We start from the raw sequence: 25,307 nt of genomic DNA on the forward strand, positions 1-25,307 counted from the left end.
GCCTCTGAATTAATATGATGATGATCACCAAAGGTTGATTGAATCATATCCCCTATATGCTCTCTCTCTCTTTTAAGGTTGCCTCAAATGTCAACATCCCTCCAAATTTCATTTTTTCTCTTTCTTCCTGCATTAGCATTCTCGAGGGAGAAAAACAAGGCACATAGCTCTTATAAGACAAATTAGAATGTTAGTAATTTAACTCATATCTATTACTAACAACAGCATAAATGATTATAGCTCATTATTTTATGTTTTCAGTAATATAATACTTAATGATGTAGAGGAGTCAAAATATAACTATACTTAATCTTTGCCTTTTATACTCTCATAATGAATCTCTTTATGTTTGACAAATATTATATGTAAATGATTATATATATATATATATATATATATATATATATATATATATATCCTATTTCACAATATTCTATGCAAAGCACATTATATATTTTACTTTCAAATATCATTTTCACATAAAATACTTACTTCCACATCATACACTATCCTCTTCATGTGATAGGTAAAGTGATTGATTCCATCCAAATGACACACATACATCTTGTTTTGGCAGGATGAATGTTGTTTTCCTTCTTTGACAATTGACGTACATATGAAAAGAGCAAAACCCCATTTCATATTAACACATACTTGTGTAGGTCTCCCATTCCACTTGTTGTTGTTCTTCAAACACTCTTTTCTTTTATTTATTGTTGACTTCCCTTTTATTATTTCTTCATTTCATATAGATATCTCTTTATTCTTTCTTCATTATCTTTTATCTTTTCCTCTGCTCATCACTTCTGACTTTATATTATCTACACATCTCTTCACATTTTGAGAATTGGCTTTATCAATTTTATATCTTCCTTTTGAACCTTCATAAAGGGAACACAACCTTCCAAATATAAAACATCGCACCATTCCAGAAGATAACCACAGCCTTTATTAACTAATTTTTCTATACTGCTGCTTATTCAAGATGCTTAGTAGGTATTCAGTCTGTCATCTTCAAGCCGCTTGATAATTATTTTAATTATAAACAGCACTGACAAGTATTTGTTGTTGTCTGCAGTGAAAGAGTTCATAGCCACTAATGATTCCATACATATTACCGCTGCCTATCATTAGGACTCATAGCTTTTATATGTTCAATCACATGAGACCATAGTAGATTAGTCTTTACATCATGGATAGCATATAGTCTTTGAAACCTCCTTTGCTGACTTGTCATTCTTCGTAGATAATCCAATTTTGTTTGTTTAACTTTGTTTTTAATGGTTGACGTGATCTGAAGATTATTTGAGCAATTTCTCCACTTTGTGAATTATCACATAGACTTGTATTGTTCATTGCCATCATATACTCTACAACTTCATTTTCCATAGGCTTGATATTTGTCTGGAGACTCCCGATGCATCTGTATGTTTTCTGTATCAAGGCTACCATAGTTGCTCAGGTTTTTGTTTGCATGATTTCGTTAAAGTAGAGGTTCAGATTTTATATATATATATATATAAATGTGTGTGTGTGTGTGTGTGTGTGTGTGTGTCAGATAGACAAGCTTTTGTGAATCTTATGTGTTATACTCTTGAGTCTGATTTCAGACTGTAGTATTTCATATTGATGTTACTTTGCACACAAGCACGCTATCAAGGCTGACCATAGAGGATATTGGTATTAATCATGTGATCTGTCAATTATTCCTGTTTGACCGCAGAAGAGAATGAGCAATTAAATCTTTTGTATATGTATCTGATCTTCTTATGCAGATGTGTATTGCTATGCTTTAGGTGGCATGTTCACCACGTTGGAGTCTGTTGTGTGTTCGACTATCTCTGCCTTTTAATCACTGTAGAGGACGTGCAAAATATGTATTCTTCCATCAATTGTTAGATAGTATTCTTCCGTCATAAGCACCCTTGGGTGGAATTTCTCCAAACATGGGATTTTCAATCCTAACTTCGCAAAATCTCCACCCAAGAAAGGTGGCCTTGGGTGAAAGTTGAATGCCAATTGATGAAGGACAAAATTGAAGGAGAGAAGATAAAATCAGCCAAACATTTGAAGAAAAATGATGAGTGAAAATGAAACTATATTGAACTCTTATGGAAATGAACTTCCAGCCTACTAGAATTACAAATCAGACTGAGATTCATGATTAGTAAACCATAAAAGCAATTTCAAACATGAATTGAACTTAGGTTGGCAAACATGCAAGGTGAGGGTCAAAAATCCCAAGATTTTGGGGTTTCCGCCATTGCAAAATCCCAAGAATCAAAAAGTTTTGCCCAGCTATAAATGGGATTTAGATGAAGGCTATCAACTCAAAGTTGATCAAAAGATGTAAAAATGCCGTTTGATGGGCAAGATCAATGAATGTTGAAGGGAAAGGGTCAAGTTGGGATTTAGATGAAGGCTATCAACTCAAAGTTGATCAAAAGATGTAAAAATGTTGTTTGAAGGGCAAGATCAATGAATGTTGAAGGAAAAGGGTCTAGTGTTTAAAAAAATTAATAAAGTGAAATCAGACTGAAAATGAGTATAATATTGGGCGGAATTCTTCAAAAAAATCTCTGCCATAAGGCTTCAGGGACGAATTTCATCAAACATGGGATTCCCAATCCCAAGATCTCAAAGCCTCTACCCATGGCAAAATATGCACTCAAGTAAAAATCGACAATACATGAGGATTTCAATCCCAACAATCCAAAATCTCTGCCATAAAGGGTCTTGCGCAGAATTTTCACCAACTATGTATTTTCAACCCCAACAATCCAAAACCTCTGCCTTTGGCATATTGAGTGCTCAAAAAATGGATTTCTTTAAAAAGAAGTAAGGCAGTGATTTTATTGATTGAGGGGTGATTTTGCAAGGATACGGGGGAATAAATCTCTGATTTTATTAACAAAATCAGGATTTGGAGATTGTAAAAAAAGCTATGTTACCCGGGGACGCGTTTCCACCCCTAAACCTGAAGTTTCGGAAACGGGGATGGTTTCGGGGATGGGGGGACGGCAAGGGAGGTTTCCCAAACGTCCCCACTTGGAGAAGAAAATTGGAAACGCGTCCCCGAAACTTCGAAAACGATCAACGAGTTTCCGAACCACGTTGACCGTTTCGGCGACTGTTTTTCCGTTTCCTAACGTCCCGGGGACTACATAAAAGGTTTCCTATTAAAATTTATTAAACTCAAAAAAACCATTAAAAAAATGATTTTCCAGTCATCTGCAGGCCCGGACATGTAGAAGTCAATTTTTTTATAAAATATATTATAAAATGAAAGATTAGGGGCAACTATCATACCATCTTTGTTTTCATTTTGAAGCTCAGGATGATAGTGATAGTGACTTTGATATGGATGATTAGGGGCAGCTGCCTTAGTATCTTTTGTTTTCATTTTGACTTTGATGTTTCAGACTTGGAGTGTTCTATCTTGACATTATAATATTATATGATCATTGATACACTATAGTTGATACTTCAAAAGTTTAAAACTTTAAAGTTTGAGTCTTTATCTATTCAATGTTTCCATTTTATTGAGAGTCGATGTTTTTCATTCTCTTATTTGACTCATTTCATTATGTGCTAATGGTATCTTAAGTACTTAAATGATGATTGAAAATGATGCTATTTAGAATTTTCTACGATGATTCGATTAGATGCTCATTGCTATGCTCTATGATCATTGATGAATCATTATTTGATGAATGAAATTGATAATTTTAAACTATGTTGCTATGATGAATGTAGAATTGATGAATATATTTGAAAATTCAGATATATATATATAGCCGTCCCCTGCCGTACCCTGTTTCGGCAAAAAAAAAACCGTCCCAGAAACCCATTTCCCCGTCCCCCCCTCCCCTCGTCCCGGAAACTTGGGGTAACATAGAAAAAAAGAAACAATCTGGGCTAAAAAGATAAAGAAAATCAGAATTATAACTCGCCAAAAGAGAAATCTGAGTTGAAACCAAAAGAAAAGCAGACCCTATAATGCTAGAGTTTGAAGGAAATTCACTTTGAAATCAAAACTAAGCATTCAGAATTTCGACATCAGCCAACAAGGTAAAACTTTATACTACATGTTGATCAGAATCTTGAGAAATTTTGAAATGGTCGAGTCACCTTGTCCTGAAGAATAGTTGAATCTAGATGCATTTTCATAGCATTCACAATGTTTACAACTATCATTTTGAATAAAAGGTTTCCCATTGTTTTGCAAGGTAATTGTTGAAGAAGCTTGAAGAACAAAAGATGGCGACAATATCAGGTTCAAAACTTCAAATGAGAAGGTGATTCAACATCAGATTATCGAAGCGGTATTCAAAAAACAAAATTGGCATAGGAAAAATCAAAATCTACAAGTGAAAGATATCGTCACCAAATTCCTTTTAAAATCCAAGTTCACTTTGAGAAGATCTAGCTATGTGAAAAGATTTCTGTTGATTTTCCGGGATTGCTGCAAATGTACTAAGCCCTGCCATGATATTTGGTCTGTGTTTTCAAAATGGTAGCGACCTCTTACTTATAACGAGAGAAGGATAAGAAGAGACACGTCTATTTGTTAATTTGACAATTAATACTATATATATATATATATATATCATTATTTTACTAATTTCTCTCATATAATAAGCTTTTATATCATATGCAATTATATCTCATATAATAAGCATATAAATCATATGTAATTATATAATTATATATAGTCATAGATTTATCCAACTGAAGCTACCAAACATCAACACTCCCTTTTAGCTAGAGAGGATAAACACAAGTATTACCTCAAAGTTCTATCAAGTTAGCAAGATTGAGGACATTTTGATCAGAAAATATCCATCATTTTGATATCAAAAGTATTGGTCTCCCATAATATCAACACATGATATTCACCAAGTACTCAAAAGGTTTAATATCACATCGGATATCATGAGTCCTGGGCCCCCAAAATATTGGCATTCAATATCCACCAAGTACTCAAAAGTTTTGATATAACATCTAATATCATGAGTATTGACCTCCCAAAATATCAATGATATTCACCAAATACTCTTAGAGTAATGGCCTTCCAGAATGTTGAGATGTCAAATATTCACCAAGTACTGTGAGTAATGGACTTCCAAAACATCAAGTTGTGTGATATTCACCAAATACTCTATGAGTAATGGCCTTCCAAAACATCAAGACGCACGAAATTCACCAAGTACTCTATGTAATGGCCCTCCAAAACATCAATTTGCATAACATTCACCATGTACTCAAAAAAATGTTTATAAGAAAATGTTTATAAGGTATGTGTACAAGCATTCTCATAATGCTTAAACTTCAGGTGAAGGATTGTTGTACTCATCCACCACAAAAAGTGCACTTGTCTTAAGCTCCATCACCGATAGCAGGTCTTGTCATTCCTTGATGAGTATGCGGATGATGTGAGTCTTTTGATGGAGAGATTATTACCCGCACGTTTCCTCCTCCTTTACAATTATCTTATGGGCGATATCACTTCCACCCAATTGGCACAATTTAGTCACAAATATTAAAGTGGTCATGCGATGTTCATGTGCACTTTATAACATGAAGATATACGTGCCATGTAACATACACATTGACAAAGGAGGTGTCTTTTTCTTTTCAACTTGTTCCCTTCTCATACCCACCTGATTGGCAAAATTAACCACCAACATGCTATAAAGAATATCAATTACCTATTCCAAAGCTTCTCATTTTTGGCACAAGCAACAAGAGCATGTGATCATCAAACTCTATGAACAGTCCACATTCCTTATTGACGATTCCACATTTTACAAGTAAAACATCACTCGATTATTGATACTCTTGACATTAACAAGTTGTTGACATCTTTTGCACAATGTTTGGACTTAAGCCACCATTTAGGGACAAGCATGGAGGACGCTACTAAACAGTTGGTGCCTTTTATATACCTCTGCAATGGAATCTCCGAACCATACTTCAACTAAATTCTATTTTCATTTAATCACTTGCTAATGGGATTGCAAGACTCAAAGGTGTTACATCTACCAAGACAATGTCAACGCCATCCTTCTTCGAGATAATTGCTTCAAGGGCAGCACCAAACGCTACTACCTCATTAGGGTTTACCAATTTGCAAAACTCCTTGCCATTGAAGAAATCTTGAACCATTTCTTGTACCTTTGGTATTCGTGAGGAACGACTCACTAATACAATATTATCAATATGGCTCTTACTCAACTCCTCATACTTGTATCTTCTATGTATTTTCTTTAAATTACTTTCTTACATTTGCAACTAGGCTCTAATACCATGTTGATTTTCATGGATCGTTGCAAATGTACTAACCACTGCCATGATATTTGGTCTGTGTTTTCCAAATGGCAGCGAACTCTTATTTATAACGAGAGAAGGATAAAAAGATAAGGGACATGTCTATTCGTTAATTTGACAATTAATATAAGCTTAAGGGGCTTTCTAATGAATGGTTCATAAGGCACAACACTTGGTGAAGGTTTTGCAAATCGGGTTGCAAGCTTTGGGTTTAACCATGGAGGAAACTTCGTAGTTAAGCGCGCTCAGGCTGGAGTAGTACTGGGATGGGTGACCTCCCAGGAAGTCCCGGTGCTTCACCCCTGTGAGCATCACCTAGATCCAATGAGTGCTAAGTGTTCCATTTATTCTCATGAGAGATAGATTCATGTTGAATCACTACTCATGAAACATGGGTCAATGAGTTTGACTCAAAAATCACACTGTTAAATCCTGATAGCAATATCACAATTAATATAATAATAATAGTCATATATATGTGTGTGTGTGTGTGTGTTTGTGTCTGTCTGTGTGTGTATATATATACCAATTTCTCTCATATAATAAACTTATATATCATATGTAATCATATCTCTTATATAATTATATATAGTCATAGGTTTATCCGACTGAAGCTACCAAACATCAACAATTTCCTCGCTTCAAGAAAATCAAGATTTTCAAAACCAACAAGTGCAATGAGAAAATTTCAAAACGAAAGATAGAGAATAATTGAGATGATGAAGCAATTTAGGAATATATTATCACAATTGAAGGCTTGATAATGATGAGTATTAAGAGATATTTTCTCATCACCAAACGTATTTATCAAATCAATGGGATAAAGAAGCTCAGGTGGTGCCCACTCATCTTCAACCAATAAGAAGGCTCCAGTTACACATATTCAAGGACATTCACTCATACCATGCCAAGTGTACATGTGGAAGGCATTTAATGCCTCTACCTAATCTATTTTCTCGTTGACTCTCAAAGCATTGTAATTGGATGAGTATTTAGTGCTTGTAGTTGTTAGGTAGATTAAAGTGGTGTTGGCATGATCTTGGCCCTTGATCTTGAATTGATATTGGCTCTTCACTGTAATTTAACATCTATAAAATATTAAAAGGCCAAGGCCTTCTCATTTGTAACTGAAATTGTTACCATAATTTTATCTAAGTAATTGTTGATTCATTGTTGGTCTTCGTGGTGGATTAATTGTGTTGCTTTGGAGTATTTCGTGGTTTCTACATTTCTTCACTTAAATAAAGGTTTTATTTCATGTTGTTTAAAAGCAATGTTTAGTTGAATGGAAGATATGTAGGATGTATCTATGATGAACTCGCTTAGACCGAACCACTATGGCTTATTTATGAACTTAACTTTGATTATTGCTTGCACATTAGTATGCTTCCATGGATGGTGTAAATAGAATGGTGGTAGTTTGAGCATCTTACATTTAGCTTAGGAGATTGCACTAGCTTGGCTAATGGCGATGGTAAAACTCTGTCTAGAGTCACAAAGACATCCTCAATTTCTTACAGTCTTGGAGTAGCTTAGCTTTCTAAACTTTTTCCCTTGAAAGTTTTTTGGTATGGTTTAAGCAATTGATATCCATTGAATGAATAGCGTAAGTCCCTTTGTGATAGCAAACATATCACAACATCATAAAACCGAGTGGAAGTCCACAATAAGAAGGAACCTTGTTGTTGTCTCATTTTATCACACAATCAATGTACATTGTGTAGCATATGAGCTTCCTCAAGAGAGATATATTTTCAAACCTTGACCAATATATCAATCTATGCTGCCATAATAGGTGCTTCAAGTGGTAGTCTCAAAATTCTAACTTATGATCAATTATTGCAAGATCAAGCGCAAGTAGAATATGTTTTAAGGAGATCCATTTTTAAATCTGGTGAAATTCCAATACTAGAAGTAGATCAAGGACAGGGTGTAGGGAACACGGCACATAGGGCCTATTTTTGGTGTTGGCCTTTGATGCATTCTTTCTAGAGATGAAACCAGGCCTTTCCTAAACTCAAAAGGTATACAATATCAATCACTGCACTCTTTCTACCTGTGTTGCAAACACTTAGAAACCCATTGTACTAGTTCTCATAATAAATATGTTACAAGAACTTTTGTCCTATTTACTTCATTCCCAATGCACACGTCTACATGCTTGGGGGCACAAGATAATCAATGTCCAGTGACACAATCAGTGTAAACCCAAAACATGCTTGAGATGGACAACAACCTATAGAACTGTTTTGATGGAAGTGTGTTGACTGTAAAAATGTTTCTCACCCAATGCTTATAAATTTGAACTATTGTACATGCAGAGAAATGAACAAATATGCAATTGGCTACTTCAGCTTGCCTATCTTTCAATATCATAAATTTGTCCAATTGAACTTTCAGCATTTCCAACATGACATGTGAAAACTGAATGAGATTTTTAGGATCACAATCAAACATGATCGTGGCATACAAATTGTGTCTAATAAGAAACCATAAAGGTCGTCTTGCAAAATCTATTCATTACGACAAAAAATGAATCATGTTGCTGTTTTGTTATCGTCAATCCAAACAAGAAATCCATGTAAATAGACACCAGAGGTTTGAATGGCAATGGATAAAGAGTCCAAGATTCTTATTTGTTGGCTTGGGGCATAGGTTCCATTGAATTATATATTGTTTGAGAGAAAATAAGAGAGCACATCTAAGCAATTCTACAACCTAATGTTATTTTCTTTATTGTATTTTATTACTAAGTAGAATAATGGAAAGAATATTGTCCGCTTCATGCACTATGCATTCTCCAAAATGAGAATTGAAGAGGCATATTAACCAAGCTAACAAATATTTCATTTTCTAAGATTTAATGTCAACATTAATTCGTAGCGTGCACATTGATACACAATTTTTATCATTGGTTAAGCATTATTTCAACATCGTTGATTTTTTTTTTTGAAAAATAAGTAAAATGACATCCATGTTGAGTGTGTATTGCATCAAGGACATGGTCGAATACACCAATCTCAACCTCAAAGAGCTAATTGCATTCTAGAATATGGAAAAGACTAGTACAGCATCATGGCTTTATTTACCTCTCCATAAGCTCATTACTATATGAGCATTTAATAGAATGCAATTTCGGTATGAAAGATTTATTGAATACCAAAAAAATGTGCAAGAATTGAAGAAAATACCCATAGCATATATTTACATGTCTAAGAGAACTCCCAAGCTCCATGAGACAATGCAGAGTTGGCAAATCTTGGACTATCTCAATCTTTATGGATGTATATGTATAATAACATGGCGCAAATATTGGATAAGAACACCACATGTACTCTTTCTCGAGTTGGTTGCTTCTTGTGTTGGCATAATGCATCTACCTCAATCTTTGTGGATGTATATGTATAATAACATAGCCCAAATATTGGATATGAACAACACCACATGTACTCTTTCTTAAGTTGTTTTGCAACTTGTGTTGGCATAATGCATCTAAAACACATGCAATATGTTCCTCCCAAATCTTGCTAGAACTATGGATATCATCCAAGTGCACAACGAAACAATGAAATAGCGAATGGTTTGAATGTGCTATTTATCAAGTGCATGGATGTTACCAGATCATTGGTCGAGTCAAAAATCACAAAAAAAAGACCTATCATACAATCCAGAACAGACAAGCATTTATAGAGCACTGACCTTCACATGTTTCTAGGATTGACAAAAACCTAATTGTAATCATCATTTCAGTAAATTTTAGTTACATATGGCACCCTCCGTGATAATTCCAAGACATGTATGCATGGTAGGAGATATCATCTATTCAATGTGATTTTGTTGTGCAAAAAATAATCTTGGGGGCTAGTTCTACAGGGTTGCAACAAGACCTTGATTGATCTTTCCTTATGACTGAACTCTTGAACCTGCCTACATCTCTTAGCATTATCCCAATCTGCATGCTATTTCAAAGTAGACATCCAAGAATTAGGTAATCTAATGCTGCAATGGATCACACAACTATAAGTTTTCAAAAAAATCCAATCTCGCACCTGGATACGGAGGACTTCCTGAAAAGAGTGGATGCTGCAGGAACAAGTGATATGTTGTATATCAAACAAATTGGCATTCATCTAGTTTCCACTTTTCCTTTCGTGCTTTAATTTCATGTACATTATTTCAATTGGATAGTTGGCAAGGGACTTCGTGCCTTGTTATCTGTTATCTTTTCTTAACACAATAGATTGATCATAAGAGACTTTGGATTCTAATTGTCAATCTACCAAATATAATTATAGCTGTTTCCTTAGGAGTTGTTCTTAGGTCAACTACTGAGCCACCGGTGTTACTGTAGCAGTAAGCATCTTTTGTTAAATTGCAAATAGTTGATTGTAACATACAATCACTCCAGAAAAAAGAGGAGTTGATTCAAATAAACACCCATTTGTTAATATCAGCTAGGTTTCTGTTGTAGCAACCTATGGTAAAAGGGAGCCTCCCCTATTGCTAAGAGAAAAGATTTATCTCACTATACTGTTTCCTAAAGTCACAATTTTGTAAATTGTGGTCTCAGTGACTTCAAAAACATTTAGCCAACAAAACTGCATCAACTCTTGAAGCTACAGACTCTTATTGGAGCATGGGCCATCAGATAAGAGTCAGCATGCATTGTTTTCCAAGCACAGATTTTTCTTTGAGTTCGTGGGCATTACTGCATATGTTATTCTCAGTCCAGAGATTTTCATAAGTGTAGTTCCCTCCCTGTGCAGCGTGAGCATTCATTTTTTTGTTGGTCAGGCTATAAATGATATCCATAACCTTAGATTGGCATAGCTACTTGATCAGATTAATCTATTGATAACAGCAGAAGCTCTTCCATAAGGAGAGCATTAATCACAAGGCTGAGACCTTGTTGTAATAGAAGTAAAAAGTCTGTAATATCCCCCTTTAATAATAAAATTTGATATAAGATCATAACTGATTATTTGATCAATAAAATAATATATATTAAATAATTAAATAATAGATCATAATCAATGTATATTCAAAGACAAATTACACATTACCTAAATAATTGTGTGATAAAATTAAATAACGGCGACAAAGACTTAACATTAAGGGACGTAAGATAGTGTGACCCTTATAAGGATAACATCCACAGCATATTGTCCCATAACATCGAAAAATATAACAGTATCTCCAAAAAAGGCCTATGAATATCTACTTCACCTTGCAAAACATAGTCCACGTGGACCCACTGATCAACAGGCAAAACAAGGCATGACCCCGCATGAAAAGAAGTTTACAACCAATGAGCATACATCTTAAATAAAATACTCATTCATGTCATCGAGCGCTTTTTAAAGGAAACATATGGGCATGAGTAAATGTCGCAAAATTACTCCATTGCTATGATGGATTAAACCTATGGCCCGCCAAAACTAATAAAGCATTCTTATACAATAAAATCAGCCTCAAGATATAAGTTTATAAATATATAGTGAGAAAATATTAGATCTAATAAATGTCTTATAAGACAATATAAATATAAATAATTCATAAGAATTATTTCCAAACAGTGTTATCAATAGTTATCAAACATAAGATTAATCTTAATGCATATTGATAATCTATCGGAAGTGCTTTCCATAGTAACTACATATTTGATTTTTTCTAATTATATTATTATTACCAGTAATTAAAATAATAATATCCTTGACCTTATTTGACTGTGATAGAAAGGGTATAATGTTACCAAGGAGGGACTTGTATCAATCCAATCTCTGGATCTTATCCCAATATAGGGTAGGAGTCAGCGTTCCATAAATCTATGTGAAATGGACTTGGACCTGTAGACCTTGAGGGAGTCCGGGGATGGTATCTAAGCAACTTGAATAACATCTATACCCTCGAATCCACGAATTAAATAATAATAACATTTGGGAATGTTGAAAATATAATTACTTTGTAAAGCTAAATAACTCAATTATGTAATTTTTATGTCCAGCCCTAAAAGGGCACATCACAGAGTCATTGTGGTTATTTATGTTGATGATTAACTAATTATCCTGTAGCAATTGCTCACATATAAAAAGGAAGAATTGTCTATATAGATTTTTTCATATGGCATATTCAGACTTAGGATGATTTCTAAGGCATGAAAGTTTGATAGAAATAAACATTAAGACTCTTTTCTCAGAAACTGAATATGCAATGTGGAGAACTGTAATCACAGGGAAATGCTAATGGGCCCAGGGTGAGAATTGTCTAAAGATGACGTGTTACACCTCTTTCATAAAAATAAATATCAAAATTTTCTTGATAGCTCAATTAGTCACACCAAAACTGTGTCAGATATAATGTTGCAGTCACCATCCCACCAAGGTTTCAGAAAAACTCCAACAAAGTGAGATGCAGAAAAAAGAGTATTGAGGTAAATCATTGGGACTGAAATTTTTCCTTATTAGGATATGCAGCTTGGGAACTTAACTTTCCTGAGATTTAAGGTGATTTAATGGCTAGGCAACAACATCCAATATTTTTTTAGTCTGGTCATTGATGGATAATCAAGATAATTAAGATAATCAAAAATTCGGTTTTTGGTTCTCAAGAAAGACAGATTGAGAAATGAAGTACATTGCGCCTAAATCATAGATTAATGAGATGACAAAGATGTTTACAATAAGGCACTCAACAAAGAAATATTTGAGAATTTTAGAAATCATTTGAGGGTTACATCCATCTACATGAGCATTAACAAGGTGTATTAGATAAAAACATGTTTTAATCTTTATGTTGTAATTCTAGAGATTTATGACAAAACTTTCAATAAGTCCTAGGTGCTCACAGAGACATTAAGTGTTTCTGAGTCATGCTATGAAGAGAGCCCTTCAGTCACTTTATTAATAATATTAGTATGCTCTTTTAAGAATAAATTGTTAAGGCGAGATTAGGTTGGACCGTTCAACCAATGAGTACAAGAACATTCCTGTTATAATCAAAATTGATGTGCAATGAAGAAAATTTACATTTTTCTCTTAACCAGTTTCATTTTCTATTAACTACAACATTTAACTTAGTAATAAATAATATAATAGATCAGTACCTATAACAAATTAGTAATCTAAAAACAATAATTATAAGGTGATGCTTAAGAGAAAGAAAGGAAAACTAACATATGCTCTGCACCATCATTACACTTGCTACAGATAGCAAGCTTGTCCTCAAGACCTGCATCGCCGCAGATATCACAGACTTTTACCTATTATTTCACACATGTAATAATAAATTAGTATCTGTCCTCTCTATACACAAAAGAAAAACATCTCCCAATATAGACATTAAATAGTTAAAAGTATTGATCTCTTTCATAATCTTCTTTTGCTCATCCTGCATATTCTTCTACTCAGGAAAAATCACAAAACATAAACAACAGTTGGATGAGAAATGCAGTAACTAGATTTTTTAGAGTTCACAATTGGGGATGGTATGATCCTCAAAATGCTTAATATCATCTATGTCTATAATTTATAAATGTTTTTCTTAATTGAGATTGTCTTTCACTATCATGAATAATGTATAATTGAAACTTGAGGGTAAGTAGGTTGTAGCAGAATAGAGGGAAGTATTGAGGTTTGGCATTGATCTTAGGGGTGGAAAACTGTATGTCCTTGCACATATAAAATTGTAATTCAATAGGAGATAGTATGGACTTTCCATCTTAGTTTATAAATAAATAAAGTAGCCTCTAAACCTTTAAGATGGTTATGATTGGCATCTAAAACTACATTCATGCTTAGGTCCAAACAGAACATTAAAATAAACCTTGAATTAAGACTAGTGTAGTCTTGAATACATCTATCTAAATAATGCCATGAGAACTCATCAAGGTGCTTGGTTCTTAGCAATAACAATTCTGATATGGCCCTTGATGGAATTATTGTCATTGATGTCAAAGAGTTTAATATACTAAACTATAAGTGTAAAAAATGTCATAAGTATGAAGAAGAAGTTGTAATTGAAGTCAAACATAAGAAATTGATGAGTGATGGAAAATATAAGTATTACCATTTGCTATATCCAAAGACGTAACTAATGAATCAGTTGAGATAAGGAGGATACAAAAAACAGTAGCATATATAAGGATTCCAAGCCTAAGATCTGCATATAAGTCCAGCAATATAAGTCATCTTGACAGTAATTATTGGAAGATTCTTAAATGAGACAATTAAGTTATCATAACCATGAAGACCATAGTGGCGAACGAAGATGCAATGTCTATTAAATATGAAGTCTCTAGTATAGGCAGTGACAGAAGATAATATGGATATGAATTATTATTAAACTAATTGAGGAAGCCCAATAGAAGCTTGATGAAAGATGAAGGCTATATTGAGTCTGACAATGATATTTGGACAGTTCACAAACTGAATAGTAAGAGTTGAAAAGAGAGATGTCAATGAGTTAGTGCAGGAGATACAGAGGTCATCAGCAGTGACGGTGGAAGTCAAAAAGAAAAGAAACACATCCACGTCAGATACACTACTAACGATATTTTGCAAGAATTCATCAAATTGTGTGGCATCTTTAATGATGCAAATAAAGGTATGGCAAATGCAATTTAATGAGGCGTGATTAAACATGATAGCATGGGAGGCTTAAGTAAGAGTATTTGAGTAATGCATAGGAAGCATCAAGCATAGTTTTTGACCAGCATATTAAGGTATATATTGGCACGTTTGACTGAAACATTCAGAGCAATTTCAGACAATGATAAGAATGTCATTATACCATTATTAATACAAAGCAGTGAATCATAAATCATATAACAAAATAAAATAAAAATTTAAGAATATGCATAGCATCACTGCAAGAGTAGAAATTGGAGTATAGAAGATAATGAGAATATGCGAACAGTACAAGCCAGTTATATATTATGAACTGCAACGAAGTATAGAGTGTTGAAGATAAAAGGCCATATAAAAGATGAAAACTCCATATTGTGCAAGATATGAAATGTGCAATTGAAGAATTCCAAATCTCTGTTGAAAATAGTTGCCAGCAATACTAAAAATGGGAAGTCCAAGTATATAACTCACGTACAGAACAGGAGCGAATGAAACTATATACTGGAATGATTTCTTTTTTGAGTCCTGAAACGATACATACTTGTAATTCATAGTGTATTGCATAAACCGTAATCAGAGAATATTATAGTCTTCTTTAAAACCAAATAAACAACAATAGAGAACCTTCAGTATGCATTTTTGGGAGACAAAGATAAGTACTCAGGAGATAACAAGCCTTAAGCAAGGACATTACAATCAACGGCATATCCTTGTATAGTCAGAAGTCTTCAGTATTGTATGGCAGAAGGTACATATGCATAATCTTTTCAATGACAGCTGTAATGGTCAACTACGGCAAAGGCTGATATATTTGACAAATCACAAAGAGTATGAGGAAGATAGCATACACAATGATCATATTCGCGGCATATCACAAAGATACCAAGCAACTACATGAAATGACAACAGTGATACATTTAAGTAAGTGACGTAAGTCAAAATCCTGTCCAGTTATCATGAAAATTGAAAGATGCAGATAATGCTTCATTGTAAGAAACAATGATACAAATACCTTTACACAAGTAATGATGGTGTAGCGATGGAAAATGTTAGGCAGCATGTAAAACAAAATTTGAACATCCTAAAAGATAAAGTCGGTCTGACTTACATCCATCAGCGATAATAGTAAGGAGAAACACAAACATATTACTACGGAATATATTAACTTAGAGGTGTGTAATCAAGGGGATCTTTCAAAGGCATGATTATGATTAATAGAGATTATTAAATAAATCAGGTTTTAAGGAAGGGTTGTCATTTAGGTTTAAAAGAGATGTGACCATTCATTGAGTAAGATATAAATAGAAGTACTAATTGAAAAGAAGAGGTGTGAGAAGTATATGAAAATATAAGAGAAGAAAATTCAGAAGAGTAGAATGTGTGCAGATAAGAAGAAAGCATATATGAAGTAAGTGACTGGAGATTAAAGAAATATATATTCAGATTTATTAAATCTGATGTAATGAACAAATTAGAGAAGAGTGAATAGAGAAAATTGATCAAAGGAGTTTTAATAGAACATATGTTCAGATTTAGATTTGAAATATCTACATAATGTTATAAGTATGTTAGAATAGTAAAAGAAAAATAAGAAGGATTGCTGCTCCATTGAAGACAACATAAGAGGGATGTTTTCAGAGGTGAATGTAGATTCAAAGATATCAGATTAAAGAAAAGAAGTTTGAATTTAAAGCACCCATCATAAGTTGAGAAAGCAACATTGATAAGGTGGAAAAACAGTTTGTTGGCAGTGGGTTGGTGCTCACAAAGACAGCAGTGGGGGTTGGTGCTTCCAGTAAGTCAAAGTCTGCAAAGTGTGGGAGTTGGAGCTTCCAGTAAGTCGGTGCTCATAAACAGAGGTTGGAGCCTACAATACATTGTAAAAGGACAAGTTTATATAAAAACATTTATTGTCATGGTTTTCTCCCGCATTGGGTTTCCATGTAATTCATTGAGTTATTGTGTTCATGTGCATATTTATTCATTTCAGCATTTAAAATTTAATTGTTTAGATAACGTTTTAAAATTGGCAAAGTTGTTATTATATTGATTCATCCCCACTCTCACTATAATCGTGTGCTCTTCAGCCCTGCCTTTTGGGTGAATGTATTGAAGATATTTATGCTATTATATTAAATTATATGAATATAATTAAAAATGATTAATTTAATTGTAATATTATTTAATTTAATAATCAAATGATCAAAACAAATTTTATATTTTACTCATACTAATTTTGCAAAAGTTTCTATATCAAACATATAAGTAGAAATTACTTATCCTACTTTATGATATAGAATTTAATCCTATTACTAATAAGAAAAACTAAGTTTAATTTCTCAACAAATTAAATACGTTGGAACCATCCTTTAGAAGGTGATATATAATTAGTAAACTAAAAGTGTAAAATTATATTTATGAGTTGTATTTTAGATTATACTTTAACATTAAAATAATTTTAAAAATACTATCTTGGGGTGTTAAAATATTTCATGAGTTAGATTTCACCTTTTTTATCCTGTGACATGCCTCATAGTTAATAACAATTTTTAATTTGTTGGCTATAAAACTATTTTATTTAATATTTATTTATGAAAACACTCACACCATTACACTACACTCCAAATTACCACTGTAGTTAAGCCACTTGACATAATCATATTGAGCAAATGAAATTAAAAGAATAAACCTTACATCATCTTCTGCCAGGTCGTGTTCATGCAATGGTTCCACAAACTCTGAACCAGATGTAACTGTCGAATCAGCTTCATGCAAAGCATCTCCAAATGCTAGAGCAGATGCAACTCTTGCCCTTTTAATTTCAGAGGGTTCAGCATCCATTTTATCTGATTTTAGACCTTCATCCAAGTCCATTTGATTTGCCACATCTATTTCATCTGGATTCACTTCAACTGTAAGCAAATTCACTGCCTCACTAGGTTTTGATGGCTGTGAATTCTCTACTACTAGTAGTCCAGGCACCATATTATTTCCAACATGTCCATTCATACAATGTTTCACAACTCGAGAATCACTGAAAGGGTTAATCACAGAAACTATATTTTCCTGCACTATCCTGCCTACTGGCTGCTTAGATATGGGGAATGTCATTTGATCAGTACAGTCAGGAGGGACCGAATTGTTGACTTGCTTACAATCTGTTTGTGGTTCAAATTCCTTTGTTGGCATAACATTATTTGCATTACAATGGTCTGATGACCCAAGTATGGAAGAGGTAACCATGTGAGTTTCCTTTGGCAAAGATAAATCGATGGCACAAATTTCAGATGAACTGGACCTGTCTAACAGCTTTGTACATTCTGTGAAGCTTCTCAATTCTATGACATTAGAATTTGCACAGGTACCTGCAGTCATGATATTAGAGTTTGCAAATGTCTGAATAGACATATTGTGATCATTTGGATCCAAGAATTCCTGATTGCATGAAGTTTCCAAATTATCACTTACACCTGAAAGATATTCAATTCCACTTAAGTCCACTTTCTGTTTCACTGTGCTTGTTATTTCTTCCAGACATGCATGACTTTGATCTACTACATTCTTAGCTGATTTTGTGAATCTATCTGTCAAATTGTACTCATTTTCCACTTTACTATCTTGAGACAATGCCATTAGCCTTTTATCACAATCACTATTAGGAAACTTACTTCTAGTAAAATTTTCTAATATCATTTCTTTGTGCTTGTTGGAAGCCAAATTTGTACTCAAATCAGAACCTGGTTCCAGATCAGATAACTTGGAAAAGCTTTCTCCTGAACTTTCCATCATTTTAGTGACAGGTTGATCTCTCTGATCTGTTCTATTTTCCATTTCACATAAAAGCATGTTTGGGTTTTTTTTATTCTGTGTATTAGTAGTTCTTGCATCTCTCAAGCTATCTCTCTCATTTCCATCAAGAGAATTTCTAGAAGGAGAAGGAACTTCTAGATTCAGGTCAACTCGTATTACAGGTTCAAGATTATCACAGCATTCTTGACCATCAAAGTCTGCGAGCTGGGGTGAACCCTTCGGTCTCAAAATAAAATCTTGAACTGATTCACAACCAAGTGATATTCTTTGTAGTTTCTCAGAAGGAGAGGACACACATAAAACGGATGAACCTTTGTGATAAGATTGTGGAGAATATACATCCTTGACAATCTTTTCCTGATTTGTAGCAGCGAGATCATTCATTTTTGCTCTAACTGCCCTTGTTTCATGAACATTATCAGAAACTCTTTCCTTAAATCTTACTAGAATTTCTTTCCTTCCCATAGGATCTAGTGCATGCAGTTTTGATTTGTTGCTTTCATCAAGCTCATTCCCTCTTCTCTCATTATTAGATGTCATGGCAAATGGGCTATCAGCATGCTCAACAATAGACTTTTTGACATGATTTTCACATTCTGACCCAAAATTTGTGTCCATACAAGTGTCCATTTTGTCAGGGGAACTACCTGTCAAGATTTTAGCACCTCTGTTACCCTCCTGTCAAGCAAAAAAGAAATAAATAAGTGCAAGACATCAAAGAATCATCAACAGATTGAACACAAGCCTTCCACTAACATCATACAAAGTAATTGCCCCGGAGAGCTACCATTCTTGCATAAAGTCAGATTTCCAATCATAACATTAAAAGTAAAGACACACAAATCATCTGTAAAACTTGGAAAGCTTTATAGCTCTCCCCTGTTCCCACAACGAAGACCCAAATTTATATAAAACATTGACTATCACTTTAGGGAAGCAAACTTTTCTACTTAAAATCAAAGATTTTCAAGTGATATTTCATAAAACCTTGCAATAAAAAAGCAATAGAAAAGAAAACTCTTTTTTAACGCAAAATCGTTTTAGCAATGTTCACTGCAGGAAAAAAAATAACTAGGCAGCTCTTCACATTGTATAGGACTTCCTAAAATGTAAAAGATTTTCATTACTTTCATGTCTATAATTTACCTCTGTTTTGCTTATAGAAACATTCCATAAAGAATTGGTATAATTAAAATGACACTATTTGGCTAGGATATGCTATTAAGCTCAAAAGAATGTTTTACATGCTTCCAATTTGTGATAAGCATTAAATAGATACAGACAAATGTACCTGAGAGCCATACAGAATTCATCATTAAAACTTAGCAACATGGTAATTAATAGTAGTTACCCGTAATAAGATGGTATTCAAGTATTAAAGACTCACAAATGATAAGATCACACTTAATAACAGGAGAAGGAATCAAATAGGTCGATAAACAGTCAAAGTTAAGTGATTGGGACTACATAAGTGCATTCAATGTTAAAATATAACCTTTCTGTTAAAGCAGCCCAAGACTGTGAAAGAGTAACTAACTGCCAAGCCCTGAAGAAACAAACAAAATAATCACATAAACCTAAATCAACTAAACCCCAAAGCATAACAGCTACATGCAAATGATCATGTAGTGGTACAACCCCATAAGGAAGCATGGAAATAATCAAGATCAATTCAGGAAATCCCAATAGCAGGCTAGTGATGTTACATGTCTGTTGCAAGGCTTGGGCCCAAAGAACCAATAGCATTAGTATCTATCGCCACAAAGATCTCAGGCCTGATATGTCAATGCTTGTACTTTAAAGTCACCCACTATGATCAAGCTAGACATTTCCAGTAGGAATTTGACTCACCCACTATGATCAATGATATTTCATTGGCTCCTCTGACATGTCTCAAAAAGATGCACACTTCAGGATTTTGGTTCGTCCCCTAGACCTTCTGTTTATCTTTCAAGGTCTTCCTCTCCTCTTTTATTATTGTACTTGCTTGAGGATTTGGCACTTTAAGTTTTGGTTTCATTTTTTATTTTCCTTTTTCATCTAGAGCATGCTTTCTTGGCTTCATCATTTATCATCCAACCCCTGTTGTATGTCCGAATCCCTTTGACCTATTGTTGGTTAATTGTGTCCATCAATATATTTATTTTTCTTCTTTATGAGAAATCCGAAGGGGGCAAATTCTGTAATGTCCCCCATGTAATTCTCTCAATTTTTGTATATATATTTTATGTTTTTGCTCCATATCCTCGGAGAATGCATTTAAATTCCCTTATATACTTACCATGCGTGAAGGGGTGTGACTCTACTAATGTCCTTATGTTAATTTTAATTTTATTATATTATATGATTCAGTAATAGTTAACTATTATATTTGCTTATTATAGAATTAATTTATATTATACAATTTCCAATATAATACTATTTATCATTTCTTTTATAATTTAATATTATCATAATAATAATTATATATTAATATTATATCATAACAATATTTGATGTACTATTAATATTTGTATATATTACATATTATATTAATATATAATAATACGATACATTGATATATATATAATTTATATTAATATATTATATAATATCAGACCTTATTAATATATTATATTCATTTACTATTGTATCAATAGTCAATAATAATATTTAATATCACCTATTTATCTTTCTCTTAGAAGAACATTATAATTAAGGTTTTAAGTGGGTGCTATGACAAATTCCCCCTAAATATGCAAAGTTTCAATAATGGGAATGTTTAAAGATAAGGATGAAACATCCCTCCACAAACATAGCGGGGATGTTCTCAAAACACTCTACGAAAGAAAAGGGCATATTCAACTGTCCCTAGCAGATAAACATTCCAACATCTGCAGGGAAACCTACAGACTTTGAGAAGTCTTTGACCTTATCAAAGATGTCAAGAAGCCCCTAGGAATGGGTGACAATTAAATCATTTTTCATAAAACAAAGTGTCTATATATCACAATAACAAATTTGATTTCTGACAAAGCTTTAAATTGACAGACAATGTAAGTGCAATACAAATGGTTGACCTTAGAAGAAATATGTAATATCTTAATAGCACTGAAAGAAAAATAGACTTAGTGCACACTCTCCTAGCTATTATTGTTTTTTGTTTTTGTTGACTATTGTGATAAGCTTCTCAAACAATAGAAGACAATAATTACTTTACGAAATAATTCAAGAATATGTCCTATATAGTAATATACAACTACGGGAACCTTCACCATTAGACCAATCAAAGTCCCCAACGTCAATATTTGTTCTCTAAAGAATAAAGATTTGGTTAATAAGTATTTGGTGTCAATAAGAATGTAGAGAAAATTAATAATTATTAAAAGTGGCATATCTCAATTTGGGTGGGAAGTGATGGCCAACAACCCTATAGAGGCTTTGCCCCTACTCTAACCCCGCTCTAGTCTTTTATATATATAGTCATATGTAGTATTCTACATGCAATGCTATCCGAAATGATAAATAATTGTTGTCTAAAACAAGGGAGAGTAATGTTCCTTACATAAGCAATTACAAAAGATCTTTCCATAATGGAAACATATTGAGAACTAAAGACAAAATATGAAGTTAATAAAAACTAACTAAACAACTTAAATGACCATTATAAACTGAATATTATAATATAACCTTACTAACCTCCATTAATAGTCATTCTACTAACTACAACATTTGTCCCAAAATTTTAAAACAAGCTGATGCAACCCATGATCTTGAATGCCAACAACAATGGTTTTCTTCTGGCAAATTTAATCTCTGGCTGCTTTCCAACATGATGCTAGTTTTAAAAAAAAAAAAAATTAACTTCAGCTTTTCAAATAACTTAAGTTGTATTGATAGAAAATAATGCAAACAATCTGAATACCCACAATTTTTTGGAAAATTGCTTTAAACCTTCAAAATTCTGAAAATTCGTGATTTTGCCAAAAATGTCAAAAAAACCGCTCCACTGCTTTAGAAAGACAGTAACACCCACAAGTTTGTAAAAAATCATCAAATACTTTTGCAAAGGAATACCATTTTCCCTAAATACCCTAGCTGTGACCCAAAACAAGCTGCAAAAAAACACTATCTTGTAAAAAACAGTCATAAAAATATGTCAAAGATGGAAAGCCACAATTATGTCCAGAACTCAAAAAAAAAGGTTTCTGCAAAACAAAATCGCATTTTTATGGAAAAACCATAAATCCCTAGATACGTTGCAAGCATCAATTTCACCTGACTTTGGGAAAAATCATCAAAAACCCTCATTTTGTATCAAAAACGGTGAAAAACCACAATTTTGTCAAAAAAGCAAACCCAAACCCTTTGTTTCTGCAAAAAAATCTGGATTAACAAGCTTCTTGCAAAGGAATACCTTGTATAGCCTAAAAAATCCCGGGCACACAAAAGCAAAGTTTTAGTGGCAGCTAAAAAACCACGATTTTTATATTTACATAAGCCAAAAACACAGAAAACCCACAAATTTTTGTTGGAAAAAAACATGCAAAAAAGCAATCTCTGTTGCAGAAGTAAGAAAATGCCAAAAGAGGTCATGGCATCCAAAACCTTAGTCGTAGAAAATCTTTAATGTTGCACAGGCTCGGTAAGAAAAGAAAAAGCACTCTGAAAACGCAGGCAGAGAGTTAGGGAAAGGAATCATGATGCTGTGATTCAAAAAACCTTCAATGCAGCACTTGTAAAAAGTTCTTTCTGATGCGCAAATCAAAACAGTGAGGACACTACAGAAGTAAAAACCCTTGGCCTGAGTTTTAGCAATAAAACAGCACAGAAAACCCTCTGTGATTTCTTCAGGAAACATGGTTTCCAAAGAAAGGTTAATGTTGTTTTCTGATCAGATGTATTGTGGTGCTCAGGTTAAAGAACCCCTCAATTTTATTCAGTGAAATCAATCCAAAAAAATTGTTTCCCACAAAGCAAAAAACTGTACAATTATTTGTTTTAAACAAAATAATCAAAAACCCTTCTGAAAATTTCTAGGAAAAATCCACAAATTTTATTAATATAAAAATCTGCCAGAAAAACCTATGATTTTTTTTAAAAGAATTGATTCAAAAACTTCTAGCTATATCCTTGAAATTAAAGCACAATTTTTAAAAAGTACCTAAAGCCAACCTATGCTCTAAAACCATGAAATGATAATCAATGGTTGTATTAAACAAACGAGAGAATACACTTTATAAAAACAATTACAGAAGATCTTTCCATAACAGAAACAATTCAGAATTAAAGACAGAATAGAAAGATACTAAATACTAACTTACAGATTAGAATGTTACTACAAACTAACTAAACAACCTAAAATGACCATTATAAGTTAAATATTCTAATATAACTGTAAATACACTGTACCCAAATTTGGGTCAATGTCCGATTTGAAAACTCCATGGAACAATGGGTATATACAAATCTTCAATGACACAAATACAATCATGTAGGTTAACACCTCCACAGTTGAATGACCAAAAATGTGTTGAGCTTCTCCCACACCTAAATGCAAAATCGAACATTTGGAAGCAATTCTATTATGCCTGTGAAAGGTACAAGACTGATTACTTTTGTGGGTGATAATACATGACCACCCCCTACTCATCAACAAAAAATTCTGCATACAAAAACTCCAAGTACTTTCAAACATTATTCTCCTCTACTCCAAATTGGTAATTCAACATCACATTTTCATCAAACTTGCAACGTTATATAAACAGCATAACAAAACAAGATAGTTTAATATGTACGTACAAACTCGAAACATATAGAATTAGAGATACAAATAACTCAAAAAGAAGGGGATAAATCCTACACAGTGAGCAGAAGCCCCCATGCCACTATCTCTTTGCCATATACAGGTAATATAGTATTCCTACAATAAATACAAAGCTCCACAGTGATAGCAACCAACTCCCATCACCTACAAATTGTCTCAGCAATATCAGAACCCTGCTCTTCTACATGCAGCAATCCGGGAATGCACAAAATGATGGTCTCTAACGAGTATCCAACTTTGCAACTACCTCTGCCACCCTTTAAAAGACATATAAACCTTCCCTATAACAATCCACTCAAAAAATATTGAAGATCAAATGTCAAAAAGCTCTTTGACACTTCAAAAGTCATCAAACTCCAGAATAAGTTTATTTCAGGGCCAAATTGCTGCTTCTACCGGATAGCAAATTTTGTTTTACCCAAGCAATTCCAAAATTACCAACCACACAGAACAATAATTTCACTAGACTATGTTTGTGCTTCATTTTTATGTATTGTATTTAATATTTATTGTATTTACTACACTGTGGAGCTTTAAGAACAATACTCTCACTGTGGACTTTGTATTTAATGTAGAATATACTATCACTTGTATATGAGTAAGAGATAGTGGCATATAGGCTTCTGCTCGCTGTACGATTTATCCCTTTGTTTTGAGTTTTTAAGCGTAACTCTATAATGAGCTTGTACAAAAATGTCATCTATAATGAGCTAGTCTATTTCTATAATTGATCCTTT

At 33.3% G+C, this 25,307-nt stretch overlaps 1 protein-coding gene across 7 annotated transcripts in view; it reads right to left on the minus strand.

The window, feature by feature from the left end:
- The window catches only part of LOC149563438 (uncharacterized), a 123,384-nt gene that overhangs the window by 49,295 nt on the left and 48,782 nt on the right, over window positions 1-25,307 (minus strand). For 6 of the 7 annotated variants that reach the window (XM_089826693.1, XM_089826696.1, XM_089826692.1 and 3 more), the window contains 2 exons: window positions 17,649-19,442; window positions 13,503-13,588 (listed from right to left, as the gene is read on the minus strand). In XM_089826693.1, the coding sequence (XP_089682819.1) occupies window positions 13,503-13,588; window positions 17,649-19,442 (1,880 nt within the window). Of the gene's footprint in view, window positions 1-13,502; window positions 13,589-17,648; window positions 19,443-22,442; window positions 22,555-25,307 lie in introns of those variants that run through there. The other variant, XM_089826697.1, reaches the window with a different exon arrangement.

This window comes from Cupressus sempervirens, chromosome 4 (genome assembly GCF_028749045.1).
Source record: "Cupressus sempervirens isolate cs-2001-9-10 chromosome 4, ASM2874904v1, whole genome shotgun sequence".
NCBI classification, from domain to species: Eukaryota; Viridiplantae; Streptophyta; class Pinopsida; order Cupressales; family Cupressaceae; genus Cupressus; species Cupressus sempervirens.